The following is a 21,753-nucleotide window of genomic DNA, read 5'->3' on the forward strand; positions in this document are numbered from 1 at the left end:
CACTTGCAAATGGAAACAGCAACTAATTCCTCTGCTAATATTTACTTGTGGTATGTGCCATTCTCTTCTGTCAGTTTATTCTCAATAAACAGTTAGGAAATAAAAAGGATTATGTTGTTCCTTTAGACATTTATTTATGAATAGAACATTTTTAGACACTCAGAATTAAGGGGTTTATTACTTTGAGAAAAATAATTCCAGACCCCCTGAAGGGAGATACTGCAAAGCTTAGGTTAAAGTAGAACAACTACTTTGAGGGAGAAAAATATGTCCACACAAATGACATTACTATTCAATTATTTTACTTCAGTCACATACATAGCTATTCTACACTGACTAGTCTCAAATATTCATGCGATCAAATTTTATTGGCATCAACAGTTATGGAGGTCAATTGCAGAGTCACATGCAGGAGCATTCATAAAAGCAACATTTCAGAATCACATGTGGGAGAGTTCACACAAAGCCTAACACAGTTATAGAATAAAATCCACTAGGTTTAACTTGTTTCGTCAGCTTTGATGAGACAGCATATCAGAGTCTATTTACTACTTTTACAGGAACAGGAAGAGATCACATTTTCCAGATGTAGTTCTTCAACGTTATAAATTATCATCAAGGTTTGCCATTTGCATTATTCAGAGCTGCACACATTCCACTCCTGTCTCATTGATCAAGTCAGTCTTTCAACTGTAAAAAAATTACGAATAATGGGTTTGCAGTTTTTTTGCTTTACAATTCACTAGAACAAGAAACAGTTGTTGACATGTACACAATTTTATTTTAAGGACACGGCAATCACAATGACAGAAATAGAACCATTACTTTAATACTGTAAGCTTTCCTCTGGAAACCGATTTGCACACAGTTACATCTGAAAGCCTTTTAAACAATATCTTGGGGAAAAACGCAGCAAACCTTAAATATATTAACTTCAAACTTTATGTGCTTATCTCCTCTTTTTGGCAGTTGGTGGCTGTTAAAGCTTTTCAAATTCATGGCCACTTATATTCATTGCTTCAGGGTGCATTACCCTTCCCATGAATAACACAGTACCTATGGAAAAAGCGGGAAGGGAAAGTGTCAGAACCAAAAGGAAAAGTTGAGGTTATAAAGCGATGAATACTGATAGTAAGTTCTAGAGCATATAATGCACAGTTTTTATAGGAACATGTCTCGGAGAACTTGGTAACTATGAAAGGCAATGGATCAATAGCCTTAGAGAAGAGGACCTCTTGGTATTCAGCACTGATACAGTACAGACAAGAACAGTGAATCTTCTGCATTTCAGTGCCCCTCTACTTATTCTAAAGGCTTGATTGAACCCCCCCACCCTGAAATCAACACAAAGGTTCACTTCCATTTCAATGGTTCTGATGAAGGCCCATGAAGTGCTGCCACTGATGTCAAGTGGTTATGACACAGTACTAGGCTGGGGGGCTCCAAAGGTAGCAGCTATCCTTAAATTGTGTGAACGCCTAATCAGAGCAATCTTCATGATCACTTCTGACCCTCACATGCCTGTGCTGCTGGACAACATTCCTCACAGAGTTAAAAATGAGTCCCAGAAGCTCTGCACCAATCATTTAATGATTATTAATAGATAGATACTTGGAGTTTGCAGATTTACCTCACATAGAGCATGCAAACCAGAAGGAATTATCTATATGACTACCGCTCCCCTATGCTATTTAATCACCATTTACATCTTTCCCATTTTATACATTTCTATCTAACCTGCTTAAACACAAATCACGAGCTCTTAGGATATGCTTGAGAAGAACAACCATCACAGATCTTTTCCAAAAGGTTTCTAACCTTAGATTTCTAGATTAGTACTAAACTTTAGGCTTTAACTATAGCTGTTGGAAATTCCTCTTTCTACATGCAATAACAAAGCTTGTGCAACATTAAGAATGCCCCAAGGCTACCACGCTCTACTCTGTTCTGATTTAAACTTTTCTTTCTGGGGAGATTTTTGTATATTGAGTAGGGAAAAGGGCAGGTACCCTCCTCCCAGATACATTTTTGCCTAATTATATGTCTACAACAGCAAGAATACTCAACTTAGTTTTGGCCAAAACCCTAAGAGCTGTGAACGTGCCTTGCACACAAGTGACCCTACCTAGCTAAACTGTAAGCATTACTGCAATCAAAATTGTTTAATAAGCATTGATACCTATGACGGGGATCTCAAATAGAGAAAAAACCCATCAAACAGAACTTTACCAGAGTTTGCTTATAGAACGTGTAAGGCATCACAACACAGAGACCCATATGATATTCTCTGGGTTCACGGTAGTATTTTGTCATGTAGACACTTCACATCATTATGACAAATTACAAATTTGAAACTAAGGAATTACTTAATCATTGCCTGTTTTGCTAATAAGTACTGCTCTCATCCCTTGCCTGCCACCTAACACTTCAAGAGCACCATAGAATTATTCATAGCTGTAATATCTGTCCATTATGCAAATCATTTGGTACCAGGAATATATCTCACTAGTCTTACTACAGCCAAGCTCTTACGGAATGCAATGATTATGGATATTCAGGGCAGTAACACTGCATTCTTTGAAGAAAAATGGTGAAGTTTTCTTCCCTGGGGATTTTAATCACATAATTGTGAGTATTTTTCAGAATTATATCAGATTTTGGTGTCTTACTTGAAGCAACATTAGCAGGAAAAAAGGTGAGTCCTTCAATATTAGGTATTTTAGGACAAATAAAGGAAAATTCATAGTACAAGGCCAGTTGATTGATCACAATATGCTATATTCTTTTGTATACTTGATTTACTGTGAAAAATGTGCACAAGTCTGCAATATTCTCACCTGTTCTTCTGTTTCTGACCAAAAAGAAAAAGGGATGGTCAACTATAACTTGGGGATACAGCACTGCCATTCTGCTAATAGCAATCATTCCTAAAGGGAAAAAAAAAACATAGGCAACTTGTTAAATATCACTGCACATTCTCCTGCGCTTCATGAGAGATGTGAAGCTCACAAGCAGACAGTGAAGTCCCACATTCTCAGCACTAAGCATCAAGAAACAGCATGAAAAATCTAACCAAAAATGAAAGAGACCTACAGAATAATCGCATGCCTATTTATGCCTTTAGAATGATTAACAATGGAGAGTGGCACAATTTCTCAGGCTGAGGGAGCAGCTTATAAATTTTAAGATCCAGAACCTTATGAGGAGTTATGATTCCGGCTCACTTGTAGAAAGAAAATGCGTTATATTAGACAGCACTGCTGACCTGTTTTAAACAGCTCCAAGCCTGCAGTTGATAGTAAAAGGTAACCCTTAATAACTAAGGAATATGCAACAATGAAATGGGCTGATCTTACAGCTTTTAGCTTGAGTCCTTAAATAATGCAAAGGTTAAAAGTAAAATTAGCTGGGCATTAGGCAGAATTTGGCTCTTTGTTATTTTTATTTTAAGATGTATGCATTTCTCCAGGACATTATTAAATAATAATATTTCCTGGTGTTTCATTTACTTTTACATTTTCACTGCACTGCTAACGAAGACTCATGCATGACAGCAATCTCTGTCCATACTAATGTTACAATGCAACTCAGTTACTGATATTCATGAGAGAAGTAATTCTTCCTTTCCGCAAAGACTGGTACAAGTAGAGGCAATCAGAAATCACCTAAGGACGCATATTGGCAACTAATGTAACTCCTTTTTAGGAAAAGCATGTGATAACCAAATAAACCAGCCACCTGGCCTCCTAGCATTAATATGAGCCAGCTATGTTTTCTCATTTAGCACTTTCCCATCTTGCATTACTATATATGAACTTATTAAAGTGCAATTGCAACAACTGAGAACTCCTTCTAACTATTGTGGATCAAATGCCTCTGACCATCTCAATGAGCAGATAAAAAGTTATGAATGCTGAATTCCCATGAAGAAAATACAAACTGTAGTTTGTAGTTTCCTAATAATCAGAAGCAAAATAAGGAAAAAGATTTTCCACAGGATGTTGAAAATTCTTTGTGAAACACATCATGTTAAAAAAAAATACTAACATTTTTCACTTTCAGAATTCTCTTCTGAAAAGCAGTATGCTTTGTCTTCATACTATTTAGTTTTCCTGGCTGTACAGCAAGTCAGTTTTAAAAAATTAATTTACAAAGAGTAAGCAGACATCTGATTTTATTCTGCTTTTCTCTTTTTCTCTCAGGTACCTGAGGCAGCAGCAGCTTCTGATCCCTCCTCATTAACTTCTAGAAATGCCTTGTGAAATGCCTTCGCAAGGTAAAGTTCCTTGTTATCTGGAGAAGAAAAGGAAACATATTTCAAGTGGCTCAACAGTACTGAAGTATTAAAAAAATAAATATCAAAAAACAAACACTAGCAAAAACCCCACCACTATCACCCACCTTCTATACCAAGTAGGGAAGGGAAAGGGCTTTGTACATAGCAGCTGCATTAAAATACCTTCTGCTGATACCTCTAATAGCACACTTACCTTGCTTAAATTTATAGCGTTCTCCTACACTATGCATGATATTAAAATAGCTCGGCACTGCCTAGAGCACTGGTATACCAGATCGAGTAAAAGACAGTCCTTGTATTCCAGATTTTAAATGCAACTATTGGGAAAAAGGATTACGACATTATATGGCAAGTATTTCTACATAAATAATTTTATTTCTGTGTTAGGTGCAATATAGACTTCCTCCAGGAAAATCAGGTATTTTCTTTCTCCTTGACACTATATTTAAAAGAAGCTCAACATAAATATTTATTACAAGAGCCACCATGGAAATTGTTTTTCTCAGTCTTGTTTTCCATCCTTCTTTGCCAGTATTTTAATTTCGGTCCAAGCCTACCCCTGTTTAAGTCAGTGGATGTTTCATTACTTTTCTTCAGTGGCTACATGATCAGACCTATCGGAATACTCAGCACCTTGCAGGAAGCAAGGCACGTAAGACCATTTAATCTGTTTGACTAAGTTTCATTGGTAAGACATAACAAGGATTAGATATACATTTATTGTAACTGCATAAAATACCCAGTAATGACAGAGCCCAACTGGCAGTTAAGAAAGGAATACAAGTTTTCTCAACAGGGAGATACACAACCGTGAAAAATCTAATCTAACCACCCCAGCGAGACAGATAGACCCTTTTGAATTTCTGATCCTTAACAAAACGTTCAACACCAAAACTCTAGCTGAAGGCTGACTAAGGAGGGAAAGCTTGGGACTATTAACCTAATTCTTGCCCATTTATTTTGGCTCTCACAACAACAGCCACTAGTCGTAGTACTAATGCAAGCCAAACCCACAACAGACAGCAGTTTAAAATGTCTCTCCCCAGTAGATCTCATACTACTCATGCTACATACACTCAGAACTGAAGTAGACCTCCCAGTTCAGCCGCTTAACTCAAATCTCACCAACAAAATCCTCAAATCACTCCCTTTGGGATCATGTGTAGTAAAATGTACTAGATTGCTAAATATTGTACTAGTTCTAGGCTTCAGTTCCAAGCCTTCAGTAATACTATCTTGAAAGCTAGGATAAAGTTTCTGTGTTACTTCAAAACATGGAACATGAACATCTACTTATATTGAACGCTAAGCACAATTCTTACAGCTTTTGTCTCCCTAACTGTTAAGTGAAAGGCCACCTGAAAACACAGCGTGCTTGCATTCCAACACTAACATCACCTTTAAGCCTTAAGCATTACCCATAGAAAATAAACCACAAGCTAACTAAATATTAATATCAAGTGTTAAATAGTCATCCCCTAAAGCTTCCATTCCATTATGGACCCATTAAAACTCAGGTTTTCAAAAATGTTTTAAAACAAACACTGGATGTGCAAGAACATTTACACAGGTGATAATGGATAGATACCCAAGGCAAAAAGGGTGACTGACCCATGCACATCTGGAATTCTTGTTGTGCATGTCTCATACTATGTGCGTACTGCCTTTGTAAACGTGTCAGTTAACAGGATTCTTGGTAAGTTCATTGGTCAATTCTGCAAGTTTTACCTTTCATGCAGCTGTATTTTGCTATCTTTGCTTGAGTCCATTTCAAAGCTCTATTAAGCATTTGAGCTATATGGCACAAAGCAAAAGAAAACAGTAACTTTGCAGCATTTACAGAAAAATGCTGGCTTGGAGCTCTTTATCTTAAATTCTGTCGTGGTGGGGTTTTTTTAATGTTTAATAACAGACAAAGAAATGCCCACTTAGCCTAATCATGTATTTCAATCACATTTCTTTTTTTTTATTACAGCGCTTAAGTCTGCTCCTGTGACCTGTAATATTCACAGCAATAGTCTGTATTTTCATCATGAATGCCTTCTTTTGCATAGTGTGGTGTTGTTAACTTTCTGGTCAGAACACTTAGCCCCTCAGAAGATTGGTCTCCGCTCAATGAGCTTATAGACCCTAATTCAGACAGCATAAACACTGCTAACATTTACCATCAGGTATAGTATTAGGCCTACTTGTAAGTATATTCAGGGTCTGAGTATTAAAAAAACCTCAGTAATATTTTGTTGACAGGAATAAAAGTGCCACTGAAGCTGAGACCAGCACATCCAATTAGTCTAGCACACTGTGAGAGCTGTAATATTGTTGTGGCTTCAGAAGATACAAGAAGCCTTACAGATGAAAACTACAGCACAACTTACAAGAGAAACACATCCTCTCACCCAGCATGTGCCTTATACCCTAAACCAAGTTTCTAATCCACAGAATATAGAATGCCTTTACTCAATGCAGTACAGACAGTTTTGATTGCTTTGAAGCAATTTTTTTTTTTTTAATCCTACCAAACTCATGACCTTAAGGAATATCCAGCAAACATCTCTGTGGTTAAGTCTTCCATAAAAGAAGTACTTTCTATTTGGTTTCAATTAGTTGCCTTTCACTTCACTGGATATCTTTGTCCTTGGTTGGTGAAAAGAACAATTCCAGATCCCAATTTACTTTCTCTAGACTCCTCTCTTTCTATTGCCACTGTCACATCCCTCTCATTCATTTCTCCCTGAAGTGAATTAACCTATTTTCATAGGGAAGCATAATGTTGTCACTGAACGTTCAGGTAGTCTGCTCTTTGCCCTGTTTTGTGATTGTGAAGTCACTGACTGCAGTACTTCAATATCTTACAGATCTCAGCATTGTTATACATATTTCCTTTATGGCTTTCACTGTGGATAAGGTGGGGCTTACCTAGGTATCTACTACCACGTCATTTTTCTCTAGTAGCTTCTTTGATTCAGAGTTTTTTAAGAACCAAAATGATTTGTTAGCATCTCAGAAGAGTCCCATGGAGATCTGGTATCAGAGTTTAAGTTTCCTGCAGCACCCTAGCCTAGAAACCCATTAATGTGTGGGAGCAATCTGAAGCTTACTTCTAATGTACATGACTCCGTTAGCATCACACTTCATTTGTCATTACACTCCATATGCTTGCAAACTCCTACTCATAGCTGCCAAATGGTTGCTCTGCAAGTCTCATTTCAAAAAAACATGCAGGTTTATTGGCTTTTCTAGGTTAGGTCGTCCCAGAAAAATTGTACCTGCATCAGTCAAGACTTTGAAGAGCTTTTTATTAGACTGATGCTCTTCTAACTACTTTATATTGTGAAAGTAAGTCATTAAGATCATTTCACTGCTCACTGAAATGCTGGTCACTTTGAGGTTAAAAGTAGTTGCCATGTAAGGCATTGTACAACAGTAAGAAATATAATTTTAAAGAGAAGGGGAATTTTAGTGTTGAGATTAGTTCAAGGGTAAATCCTAAGTGGTATTGAAATACTCGAGTAGCAAGTTTACACACTGTGTAAATTACTAAATCCCAAATACCAGAAGTTTTTTCAAGATTATTTGGAACAGCTGATGGAATCAGAGGTGCAAGTAAGACATGTTAACATGTAACTAGGCAGCCAAATAAGAATGTTGTCCTACTCACCTGTATAAATTCACAAAGAACTTAATTTCTGCAACAGAGTAAAATTTAAAATGTACATCTAGATTACTGTCTTCTCTTTGGTTGCTCACAATCCATAGAAGCAAAAGCTGACTCGTCTACTTCCATTTTTCAGATTGAGTGCAAAAACCAAAAGAATTCTAAATATTGAAAAATAAGTCTGTAATCCTGCAATTTGATTTATATCCACTAAACCCACATAGAATTTAACTGAACTCAACAATCTGTGCCTGGATCTGACTACAGGATTAGGGGCTGCTGTTGAAATTGCAGGCGGCTTTCCTTGTCAATAATCCAAAAGCAAGAGCAACAGGAGAGGGGGAGGAGAGTATTTTTAAACGCAACAGAATTTCTCAAAAGTCTCTTTAGATTTCTTTTATGATTTGAATCTTCCTAAATTAAGAGTCCAGACAAACACTGTATTCAAGAATCTGTATTTAAGGTTCCATGAAGTACCAAATTTTCCAGAGGGCTGACACTGAGATGCATGTAAACTTCTGGCTTCAACTTCCCTGTTACCTGACATACTGTTCAGGAATTTGTAACAGCATGCTTTTCAATTTTTTCTTCATTATTTTCTTTTTCCCTTCCTCCTCCCTCCCCATTTTACATTGTGAAAATTAGAAATAGGAAACATTCTGTATTTTCATTACTTGGAATTTCATCTCCACAGCATCAACAGCAGGGTCTTCATTAAACGCATTACTTCAAAAACATTTTCTTATTCTAAATTTATGAATGACCTTTTCATCACCTGGTGGCACATGGCCTTTTAAGTGAAAAGCAAGACTGTTACAGTAAAACTCATGAATTCTCTCTCTATACACTGCTCTACAGAACACACAAATTCCTCTTTAAATGGCAGAGGAGTTAATTCAATCATGCAAAACATGGTATTTTGATTTTGTACAGTACAACTGTCAAAAATATAAAATTTTACACAAATCATTAGTCTAATGGATTAAAATGCAAGCACGTTCCATTCTTTCTGCTAACCGCTTGACTGCAGAATTAGTTCCTGATATATAGGTGATTTTTACATGGAATTAAAATAAGAACCAAGCACTGCCTTTGTGATTCAATCTCCCCTGTGTATTTTCCATTCTCCTTAGTTCCATTCTCAAGTAAATACTTTTTTATATACAGACTAGAATTTATTGGACAGCTTACTCTTCTTCAAGGTGGCTGAGAAACTGAAAGTGTTTTTCTTCAGAAAAATAGTATTTCTTTAAAGAAGGAATTTTCATTTATTTAAATTCTTTTCACATTAGCTAACTCTAACTTTTCCCACAAATTCACTAAAAAAGTGAAAGCTGCAAAACATCGGAAAAAGCTATGTGATACACTATAAACAATATTTCAAACTTAGAAAAAGTGAAAAGGTATGAAAATCACAAATCTGCTGTAAATTTTAAGAGGAAGATGGGCCTTCATTACCACTATTCTGAATAAGACACACAGGTGTGGTCACTTCCTGAGACCGACAATTAAGAACCAGTACTTCCCACCAGCTAAGGACCTATCTGGCTGATTAAGCAGTAACCCATAAAGCAAAAAAAAAAAAAAAACAAACCACCACCACAACCAAGAGAGAGCAGTATATAAGCATAAACTACAAGAATAATGACAGCAGTCCCACACTGGCCCATGCTTCTAGACAGAGAACAACTGGGTTTGCCAAAATTCAGGTCTAGACAGACAATGCTAAATTACTGCTTGTGTGGCTACTTTTGTTATGCAAAACCGAAGCAACTTCTCAGGCAAAGATTACTCTACCTTTTGTGCCACTTCTGTATCTTTTAGGAGGTATTTTATCTAATTTCCACCTGAATTTCTAAATGTGTTGGATATTTCAACTGCTGAACATAAAGAGTTGGCAACACAGTGAAATAGCAAGCAGTGTATGTGACTAAATTGCTTTTATCTCAGAACTCTTTCCTGTGCTGCTTCTATACAGCGGGTATCTGGGGAGATGACTAATTGTACAACAGCTTAATGCTCTTAATGCTGTGAACAAATAGCCTCTGGAGATAAAAGATGACAACCCCCTTGTTGGGCCAATCCCATTTCCCATCAAGGCACTGAAGCCATATATTGCTCTAATGTGGATCTGCCTCTTGCATAGTATTACACTTCCTCTACATTTCTAATGAGATCCAGTTCTGAAATACTCCGTGAACTTCCCCGTGTCGACTGTCCTCATCCCACACACACCCCCTGATGGATTTCTTCCCTGCCTCAACTGCTCCTGCTGTGAGCACGCAAATCCATTATGCAAAAATCACAAAGGATCAAAAAATTGCTAGCAGGTTTCGTTTTTTTCCCCTCCATAAAATCACTTTGAAGAGCTCGTTGATTATCTTTAGGTGATTTCACTACTTCCTCATATTGCTCCAGAGACAGCACAAGAACTTCTTACCAGACATCGCAGTGAGGTCAGCACTACTGCTGAACAGCTCTGTAATTCCGAGACCTCTCCAGACATCTTTCAGATCAATTTCCTGTTCTACAGTGAACCTGGAGAATGTAATAGAAAATTACAAAAAACCCAGATGTAAGGAGTACTTACTGTTATTAGAAGGTTAAAATTTCTAGGTAACGACAACAGAAACATCAAGATAAATAATGTAAAGTAGGAGATTAGGTTCTAGTAGTATAGTATAGTGACACCCTCTACAAAAATGCTTACAATTTAGTTTAGTCTCACAGCTTGATTATCTTTTTTTTTGAATGCAGAAGCAATCAAAAATATGCTAATGGTATTGTACAGTCCCCAACCATAAAACCTCAGTGCAACATTATGCAGTAGCTAATGTAAATGCTTACTTTTCTTATACAACAGGTTTACTATAAAAACTAAATTTAATTGTAAACATACTAGAATAGAATATCAAATGAGGCAAAGGGCAGCATAAACTTTACTGACAGCTGCTGCCAAAGGAGGAGTAGGAAAGTAAGAGAGATACTCCATTCTTATTTAGACTGTATAAGCAAAGACCAGCAGTTATGAAAGTGCCTATAAAGCGTTTCTGACTCAGCTTCTAATTACTCTGGTGGCAAAATTTTAATTGGGTTTTGATTATGAGTAAAGAATGGGGAAAACAAATAGTTGTTAGCACAAATGCACATGTGAGTATAACCTGGCAGGATTTCAGGGTTAGCTTGCAAACCCATGTCCTATGCTATGCTACTGTGCTGGAAGGACAAATTAAGATTTATCCCGAGGGCAAGATTCTGGACAAAAGACCGTTCCATTTACAAAGACTGCTTTTCCAACATTTTAGAAATTATGCCTAGTGTCAGCAAGACAAAAAAAGACTCAAGTTCTTTTATGTATGGCCAGAAACAGACTGGACAACTAGAAGAACAAAAAAATATGTCATAATAATGATGATGACAGCAGCCCCAACCGGAAAATACTAGAAGTCTATAGACAAACACAAACCACTGATCATAAATGTCTGTTATAGACGAGTTACAGGTTCTCTGTAGAATGATCAAACAAGTTATCAGTGATTTACGTTATGCTGACAGTGACTGGCTCTAACTATACAACACAAAATCTATAGTACCTAAGCCAGTGTTACAGTTTCTCCAGGAAACCATTCAGTCAGAAACAACTCTGCAATTACACTGCAGTCCTTAGTGACAGGTCTTCCCTGTGCCAGAACCAAATAAAATAATATATGCTTCTGTGCAATTTCCTTTTTCAGGATTAAGCTTCCTCAGCTACATGGAAGAACATGTTTTTTTCAGGAGAAAGTATAGCCCAGGAATTTGAGCAGAGAACAGCTGATGAAGAGCCGAGATGTGTGATACCTCAATACGTACAAACCTTGGCAACTTGAAAAAGAATAATCTGGCCATTAAAAGACAACTGGATAGGAGTCAAGTGAATCTTCCTCACTTCCAATATTTACACAAAATGAAAAAAAATCCATACACGATCTACGTTCATAATGAACTTTGAAATGCCATCAGAATCCAAAAATCTATGATGGAATAGGTATTAGTCACACACAGAGAAGAATCTTATGCAAGTTAAAATAAGATTCAGAGATAGTTTAAGATCAATAAATCACATTGCAAGTGTTCATGTACCCTGTCCAGATGAATTCCAGGATATGCCTGAAATAAAAGCACACAAACTGATACTTGTGATTTTATTGTTATGGCAGCTCTCAAAAGATTCACAAGAGATCAACAAAGATTTATGTAGTGTAAGAAGCTGCTTATGGTGTTTTGACATAATCTGCATCAGTCAGTGTAGCAGCGTTTGTTAAAAATAAATAAAGACAGTATTACCTTAATGAATGAGATGTAGGTACACAGATTACCTGAAAACAGCCAGTAAGATTTTAGGAAATGGAAATGTCCTGTTAGCTTTCTTGTCCTCTTAGAAAGCTGTGAACACTCACACCGGTCAAAAACTACAAGAGGCAGTGAGCTTGCAAGACCTTATGCAGAATTTCAGCTTTAAGCCAAGAGATAAACCTACAAGTTGCCCATTCATTCAAATTTCCCTGGCTTCTAGGCTCCAAAACTACAGACCAATTTTACTCTCACTACACACTTGTAAAGTATGACAGATCTATTTTAGAAACTTCAGTAAAAACCCTAACAAAGATTAATTGAAATTTGATTCCTAATGCTAGTTACACAGTACAGAGGTCCTATCTGTGCACATAGAATAAATCCAGAAACATTTCATTCTATATTAAAACTATAACATTTTGAAAAACACATTCAACTGTACCTACTTTACAAATAAAAAAGGCAAATAAATGTTAAAATGCTTTTTATAAAAATTTCAGCGTGGTGTATTTTTCCCTTTCTGGCTTTTATTTCACCACAGTTAGTATTAAATGTATCAAGCTCTCAAGACAATTCAGCTATTAACTAGCAATGTCAAACTAGTAAGGAATATCGGGATAGGACAGCAGCAAGAAAAGTTAGCATGAAAAGTAAAATTTGATGCCACAAATAAGGAAACTGCAAAAAAGCATTTATTTCCAAATGCAGAGAATCATTATAAAATATCAATGGAAATCAGGTGGGTTTAAGTCTCTGGACCACTAGACAGAAGACATACTTATCTGCTAAGCAATGAATTGTGACCCAGAAAAAAAGCATGACAAAAGATGCTTTTGCATACTTTGCAAGGAGAAGGTTTGGAAGATTTTTTTTGGGAAAAAAAAGAACACACACAAAAAAAAAAAACCACCCCAAAAAACAACCAGCCCAACCAATAAAGCCTCAGCTAAATATGCATCTGAAAAAAAGAAAATGCAAACAAGTTGATTGATAATATTGCTACAAAATACTTCCATGAAGGACAGTAGCAGTCACTCAACTACTACAGAGAGGCTATATCCCCTGACTGAACCCCCTGGGAAAGGCAAATACTAAGCAGGTGGATGAGTAAAGATCTCTACAATATCTACAGAAGCGAGTTCCTGTTTATTATGACAAATAAAACCCATCACATCAGCTGTATAAATACCAAATTACCTCTGTACAAAAATAAAACTTATTACTTCCCTTTTTCCCTCTTAGTTTTGTCATACTGTAAAAACCCCACTCTAAAGTACTATTCAAAATAGTATCTTCCCTCTTTTCTCACATAGCCTGAACAGCAGTGAGTGTTACAGACAAGCTATTAATAATATTTCACATGTTTTAGCTGACATCAGAATCAGCTTCTTTTGAAAAATAATAGGGCTGCTTTGCACTTTGAAATTTAATTTCAAGCTATGCAATCAGACATAAACATTAGGTATGAGTTATCCACCAGTCATACTTGGATCTCTTTGCATTCTTTATAGACACTGATGCAGGAATTCAAAATCAAAGCTGACAACCTAGAACACAGAAGGGACAGTCAATCTCATTTCCCTAGCCAGGTACTTGCTGTACCTCTAGACTTTGGAAATGCCAAGTGACACGATACTAGCACTGACACATGGTTATTTACAGCATTTGTTGCATATAGTGAACCAGATGGTCACTTTTTTTTTCCCCACAACCTTTCAGGTGCTTCTGATGGTAAAAGTACTATGAAAATCAATTTCAATACTTCAGTATCAGGATTCATGGAATTAATGCACCTGGAAGCACTAAAAACCACAAAGGGAAGCCCGAGAAACAACCACTGAAGAAAAGATGAGGCATTTTCACCATAGGACCAGAACAGAAAGACCAGTATGCTGAATTGAGAGGAGAGCTTCTGTACTTAAGCAGTCCTAGAAGATTCACCAATACACATGTTCATGGATATATGCTTCCAACACTGAGCAGAAAAGTATTAATAAGGGATAACAACTGTTTACCAGTTGTTAGCTAAAGTCAAGGAGAAGTGAAGATGTATATATTTATTTACCTATAGTTATTTTTACAATGTTCTTTTGTAAAATCTTTCTACCTCCTACATGTAAAATGTAGTCCAAATAGCTGAACAAATATACTTCCCTTGATTTCCCCATCTTTGGAGCTCTCCCACATGAAATGAAGAACAGAATGAGATGCTTAGGAAGTAAAAGTAGATTTAGAAACTAACAAACAGTCCTCTGGAGAGTTTGACTGAGAACGATGTTGTTTACGTGAAATTTAAAATTTATACCAGCATTAAACTGGTGCATTTATGACATCAAAAGACTCCTTAGTTATGCATCTGAACTTTTTGGGTTTGTATAGAGCATTAACATACCATATCAGGCCATCTTTCTTCTATTTTACAGACTTTCAAGACAGAAAAAAGGATGGCTTCATCTTTTATGATGCTGCCCAACCCTTCTGAAATGCTGAATTTTCTGTGAAGTCCTTAGATGCTCAGGATCCACAGAATCAAGAAGCATTAGGGTACGCTTTTCCAGTTACACAACAGAAGTGAACTAGATCCTAGTGTGATTCAGCCCAAAGGCTATAATTTCAAAAATTACTCTGAGTTTTGAATGAGCAAAAGCAAGGAATTCCAGTTTTTCAGATTGGTTCCAACATACTAAATTCTGAAGAACAAAAAGCAAACAAAGGAATGGCTCCATTCCTTAAAATCAACAATATTCTTGCTTAGAGGACAGGTCCTCCAGATCTGAATCACTATTTTAACCTAGCAAGCAACCTACAATACAAAGCTGCCAGCTGATATCAATTCCAGCATTTCAGCTGGAATTTCAGCAAGGCTGTCCTGAGGTGCTAGAACTAGCCTGCATGATTTAATAGTCTGCAAACAAACAAGCAAGCAACAAAAATACTCCACTAACAGCAAAAAACAAACAAAAAACCTCATACAGATGCTCTGACCAAGTGAAGCAAGGTAGGTTATGGTTCTTTCTCTGCCAAAGTCCTTCTATCCAAAGCTAAATATGGACTGCAGAAGTTGGCTAAGTATACTTCTACTAAAAAAACCTTATGATTTCAACACCATCTACGGCATTTTAAACATATTTTAAGTGTACAAAAAAGCAAGTAGGTCTTTAAAGAGAGCTGGGCATAATGGACCAATCCTTTAAAGCAGATGTGCAGACTGTACTGCTGTTATCAAGTACTAGTTCCTCCTATGCTCTTCAAATAATTTATGTTAGAGAGACAGCTTTGTAAATTAGATTCATGGTCTGTTTCACTCCTATGCAAAAAGTGGATTAAAATGTTGATCACTTTAGTCCGGGTTAAGCTGGAAACAACGATTTGAAAATGAAAATGAGAAAGTATAATTTAACAATTCTGTACAAATCTCTCCTTTGCTATTAAGAGGAATAATACACAATTTCATTTGCACACAGATAATGCAGACAGAAATTGGAAAGTTGTGATTAACTCTGCTTTGGCTACTCATTCAGACCCTATTACAAATGTATAAGTTTAAAAAATGTTCACTTTATAATTGGATAGCATCTTTTGGGATATAAAAATTTAATTTTATTCCACTGCTGCTTTCAATTTCTCAGTGGACAGAGCCTGCAGGCCACATTTCGTAACATGCCTTTCTGAGTCAGAGCATAAAATATTTATGAAGTGTTTATTTAGAGCATTGATAAAATCCTGTAGATCACCTCTGAATCCCGAATGGAAATTCAACACCTTGGGAGCATGCAATTATTCTTTGAATTTTTGTAAGGAAACTGCAGTAATATTATACAGAATTTCAAGCTTGTGATAGTTATCTTTTATAATCTGAAAATACTGAAGGTAATCAGCACCTGGTTGTACCTGTTTTGCCTGAATTCACAAGTGTTCACTAAGTTATTTGAGGCTGTTAGGTAAGAGTGACAGGCTTGACAACTAGCCTAAGGATGGCATAAGTAAGGATACTTTTTCAATCACACAAAACCTAGGCCTCAAACTCATGCCTGAGAACCTGACTACAGAGAATACTGCATTTTCTGCTTTTAGTTAAAAGCAAACAAACCCCCAAACTACCTCTACAAACTTAATTCAAGTTATAAACATAATTAATATGTTTTCAATGACATTCATGCATTTAACTTTAGATACCCAGACTACTTAATTTTGGAAGCTAGTTTTCATACCTTCCCTATATGATCAATGGAGAGACACTTCTGTTGCAGATTTTGCGCTCTAGAAATTCAACAGAAGATGTCCAACTTCAGCACCTGATGCACAGGCTGTGAAATGCTTCAGTTATAAAAGGAAAGCTTAGGGGACTGAAGAATCCTCATATTTTACTTATCATTAATATCTAGGTAAGTGTTGCCCAAGCCTGCAGAAGAAATAGCCTGGGAGAAATGCCCCTCCCCTACATCTTAGTGCATTGTTAATATTAAAGCTCCTGAGACCTGAAGCTCCAAGAGAAAAACAAACAAAAACGACAGGAATAGCCTATAGTAGGTTCAGTTTGTTTAAAACCTGCAATGCAGCTCTTTGCTGCTCTCCCTGCTTCTTCAGAGGAAACACTACTTAAAAAGGAAAGGAACTCTTACTATGGGGCAGAGAAAAATAGCCCAAAATGCTGCTGTTCCCTTGCCACTCTGACTCCAAGCCTAACAGCTTTTAAGAGAAGTGGAATTCCATCGCGAGTTGGAATCAGGGCATGCTGACAGCACCAGTCCATCTCAGCCTAATTTATCCTGGCTAGCCTTGTTTTATTGTGCTCAGCTGGAGTTAGCTTCCTGACAGTGGCCTTTGCTTTGGAAGGGAAGCTGATAAACTGCAGATTCTTGCCCTTCTCTTTATATGCGAAATGCAACAAACTCAAATTTCCAAGTCACCTGAAACGAAAGAACTATTTTAATGATTAAAAGGATTTACTACGGTTTATTTTTTTCTGCTGCCATGTACCCACTGCACAGTGCTACTAAAGTAGAATAAGTAGAAGTGATCCACATCAAACTTGTGCCATGTTGTTATATAAACGCTTCAATGAAATCATTATGAATCACTCGAAGGACATCATGATCCAACTATACATTATTAGTGACATTTAGTAGTAAACAACTCTTACTAAGTCAAGCATACAGCAAGCATGAAAAATATGTTAAGGTAGATGAAACAGAATTTTAGGAAAGATATCTAAGTGGTGTATGTGAGTAAATATGCCACTAAGCACATAGAACTTATGTCTATAAATGAACTGACAGAAGTATCATCCATACTGGTAGTAATGTCTTGTTATTCTATTGCTCCTCTAAGGAAAAAGAAACCAGTACTTGTTACAACGAAGAAAAAAAGACAAAAGACACAAATTGACTGGAATTACCTCTTGACATTCAACCATTTGTATCTACACAGACACACATACCATTAGAATTCTTTAAATTAGCAACACACAGAAATCTAATTAGGACCTAAATGAAACATTTTAGCTTTTGTTAATTCAGACTTGCAATATTTCTATGGCTCCTGTCTAAATGGAACATATCCAATGATAAACGGAACGTATCTGTAATGAGTTCTGCAATACTCTGAACATCATTCAGAGTGAATATATTCCTGATGAGTAAATTCTCTTTTGTGCAGCTCACATATGAAAGGGATGCAAATGCAGTGCTCAGCTGTTGCTCAGCCATCATCCTGCACTGCATGCCCCCTAGGCTTTCTTGCCAAAGCAACCTTCCTGTGGGTGCTATGTAACTGCAGACTTGATCAGGATGTTCAAGTTTTACCTACTCTGCTACTCTGATCAATTTGAATGCAGTCTTTCCCCTTCTATTGACAGGGGAGCATATTCTCACCTTGGCAAATACACTTCCACTTTTTGCTTCTTTACAGAATTAGCCCACTCATTAATCAGCGAGGCTTTGACCAGTGGTTCCAATGTGACCAGTGGAACTTCCTGTCTGGAAAGAACAATCATCATACTAATCTCATCTCCCTCATATGGTATTTCCAGAACTTGATATATACCGCCTGCTTCATTGGAGCCATCACTGAACTCTCCTACAAAAGAAAAACAACAACGAAAAGCTATTAGAAGTATTTAATTTCACCTTCACTGGAGATAAGGGAAAAGTGAAAGGGTAATACTAAGCAGCATTTACTAGATACTGGAACTAAAAATGACCCTCTTTATTCCATTCTGTACAAAATTTATATTGGTTTCTTTATCACAAGATTTGAAGCTTACATCTGCTTTCTTAAAGAAAACAAGTTTATGCAATCACTCAGTTTATAATAAATAATCACACTTCTGAACCTATTACCTAACTGCCACTGGCTAGACAGTGGGAAGTCCAGAAGTTGTTAAAGCTACCAAGACTTCCATTGAAATGGACAGAGGTTTTTTGATTCAGGAGGGATAATTTTTCAGTGATGAGACTGAGTAAAATATTTCCAATGCTAGACATTGTAGAACCCACTTGGGAGTTCAAGCTGAAGATGAAAACTATCATTAGTTCTGCTGTTCAAAGAACCCTTATTTTACCTTTCTAAGGTTATTACAACAGTAACGGGCAAACATTATTCATTTTAACTAGCACAGCACAAGAAAACTACTTTAATGAGAAGTAGGACTAGCTCAAGAATTGTAAAGAGGTTAGATAAAATGGATAATCATTCCAAAATCCACCACATGGCACCAAAAGTACCTAAAAAGTAATCAAGAAAGAGGCCATTATGAATGTTGTTACCTAGTGACAATACACAAGCACACACATTACGAAAAGATGTCAAAACCAGAGTCCCTTAATTGAGCAAACATCACATCTAAAATTCTAGGTGAAAGAACAGGCAACAGTACAAATGAGTGTTACTGCAACAAACCTGTTAAGGGAAGACTTACTGGCTTTAAATTGCTAAAGGTCCAACTCACCATAGTAAAACTCTCCCTGCTGGTACATCATTGGAATCTGAACTTCACTTTCATCATCTTTAGTGAAAGAAAAAGTTCTTGTATTTTCAGGTCTGAACTGTGATTTCCAACTGCCTTTAAAGTAGATTGCATTGATGACAGCCAAATGAGTTAGAGCACCAAAATCTCTTGAAGACACGAAATCTTTGATCATATCTGAGATGAAAATCAACTGTCAGTCTGCATGTCAAATTGAGCATTAAATCAAAACTTAAGACAGCTTGAAAAACGCAAGAAAATAAAAAGCTGTGCTAACATGTAATTTCCAATTCAGATGTTTCATTAATTCTCAAATTAAACCACTAGTGTTTTGTAAACGTAAAGCACAGTGTAGGTGCGTAAACCCTTCCATCAAATACATGTTAGTCAACTGTTTCTTGATCACCACTTAAATATACCCCATAATGAAATCAAGTGGAAAAGGGGTCACATCAGGGATGTTTATACGGGTGTTACTATAAAAGTTCAGCACTATTGTCTTAAGGTCAATTTTTTGTCTTGGCTCCAATCCAAAGAAGCACTTAAATGAGTGCTTAAAGTGTCTAAGTATACCCATTGGAACTTCACCTGGGCCAATTCTGAAGCAAGCATTCATTTTCAGTAATGCCCTACTGACTTCAAAATAAGGACTAATACTAAAAATCCCACATAAATTCACAGCATTTGTTCCACTGACATTAGCTCTTGAAAAGTAAGAGAAAAAACATCTAGCATCTGCTCTATTCATGGGAGATGTCAGCTGAGCATGGCAGCTGCTTTGCTCCTACTCCTAAATAAGTCATTTACATCAGAATACAGTCTGTTACCTGCTTTAGCTCATCTTAAAGGGCTTGCTCGTCAGCAAAACAATTTCAAGTTTGTTAAATTTGGTGCACTGACCAGATTTGTCACTATTCCTGAAGAATTACAGCCTACTTCAGATAGCTTTCTTGCTAACTTCTATTTTTAACTGACATTGCAATACAAGGTGCTAAAATAAACATATTCCTCACTATAATTATTACTTCTTAATCCACAACTTAAAATATAAATTAATTCTGCTTTCTGAAGCATATGACACTGACTAACTGGTGTGAAACTTGTGTGTCATAGGGCAGTATTTCTGCTGGGTTGCTGTTTGTACTTCATTTCATCTAGAACGTTCTTAGAAATGAGATGTGACCAATACTGTCACACTCACTCTTCATGGTTGGAAAAAATGGAAAATTTAAGAAGGAATATACTTCCATTTTTTCTACTTCTATTTGGTACATCATATTCCCTTATATTTTTCAGCCACATCTTGTTAATACACTAATGTAACGTTAAGAATTTTTCTGGCCAGAGAAACCTTTGACAGTTAACGCTTTCTGCTCTGAGCCTCCCATGACGCTTAACATGCTGGAATTGGAAGCCTGCCTGTCTTGTACCCCTTTCCTAATGAGAAAATGAGCCTCCTCCATCAGAGCTGGCAGGCAGGAGAGAATGAGATCTAGTGGTCAGAGACTAGGCTGAGGGACTGTTACTATCGCAACCTAATGCTAAGAGACCCACAGCTGCCTTTGTTAGCACTGCACCAGCTCCTTCCAGGGCAATGGTTATGAGCTCACTTAGCACATGTGGCAGGTGTTAAGCAGGAGAACTCGCTGTTCTTTCCAAAAGAAAGAAAATTTTACTTTTCCTTCAGACAGACACCATGTTTCTCTGAAAACATTCTGCAATCTGCTGCTTCACTTGCATCCCCTCTGTTTCTGTAGCTTGAGGTAAAGGCCAGAATTTATTATGAGTATAATACCTACCATTTTCCCTTGAGAAAACAGATCATTTCCAAAATGGAATAAAAGCATTACATGAGGTGCTTTTCCATTTTGGTATCATATATTTCCATAAAGCATTAAGGCTTCTCAAATGCTCAGGCTGCATAGTGATGTGTTAGTTCTTTACACGGGATTCCGATACCTTCAAATGGTACAACCAATGTTAGAGCCAGACCCCTGATGAATTACTGTTAAAATATCAGCCTCCACACTGTGCCAGATGAACGAGAATGAGATTATGATTTGATCCCTACAACAGGGGACTAACTTCACTACCATATCTTGAGACTCTGCATGTATTCAGAAAATGTCACATCTTTGGGATTCCACAAGCGAAGCAAGCACTAAATCATGCAGATCAGATTATGCATATTTACAATGGTAATTTTGTGCTTACTTCCCTGCTGCAAATTTTTGTTGTGAAACTCTGTTGACAGCCTTCCTAAAATAAGCTACTCTGTCAACATACTATTTAGTTTCCTCACATTAGAAAAGATTTTATTTCAGGGTCTGATTTTGTGGTTCAAAATTATCTTTCCTATTCCTCAGTGACTTCTCAGTTCCTCAGAGAACTCATGATAGTCTACACATGCAAAACTTGGGCTGATAACGCCTGAGCAGACGACTCTTCTGCAGTTAGCAATAGTACTTATCTTTTGTTTTTGTAATTTAATACCAAAAT

At 36.8% G+C, this 21,753-nt stretch overlaps 1 protein-coding gene across 5 annotated transcripts in view; it reads right to left on the minus strand.

The window, feature by feature from the left end:
* Positions 1-285: 285 nt before the first annotated feature.
* The window catches only part of LOC121096593 (neuroserpin), a 51,594-nt gene continuing 30,126 nt past the window's right edge, over positions 286-21,753 (minus strand). For all 5 annotated transcript variants that reach the window (XM_040612718.1, XM_040612719.1, XM_040612721.1 and 2 more), the window contains exons 4-9: positions 19,237-19,431; positions 18,161-18,365; positions 10,393-10,490; positions 4,207-4,293; positions 2,838-2,927; positions 286-1,056 (exon numbers count right to left, since the gene is read on the minus strand). In XM_040612718.1, the coding sequence (XP_040468652.1) occupies positions 980-1,056; positions 2,838-2,927; positions 4,207-4,293; positions 10,393-10,490; positions 18,161-18,365; positions 19,237-19,431 (752 nt within the window). In that variant the 3' untranslated portion in view covers positions 286-979. The remainder of the gene's footprint in view (positions 1,057-2,837; positions 2,928-4,206; positions 4,294-10,392; positions 10,491-18,160; positions 18,366-19,236; positions 19,432-21,753) is intronic.

The sequence above is a fragment of the Falco naumanni genome, chromosome 13 (genome assembly GCF_017639655.2).
Source record: "Falco naumanni isolate bFalNau1 chromosome 13, bFalNau1.pat, whole genome shotgun sequence".
NCBI lineage: Eukaryota > Metazoa > Chordata > Aves > Falconiformes > Falconidae > Falco > Falco naumanni.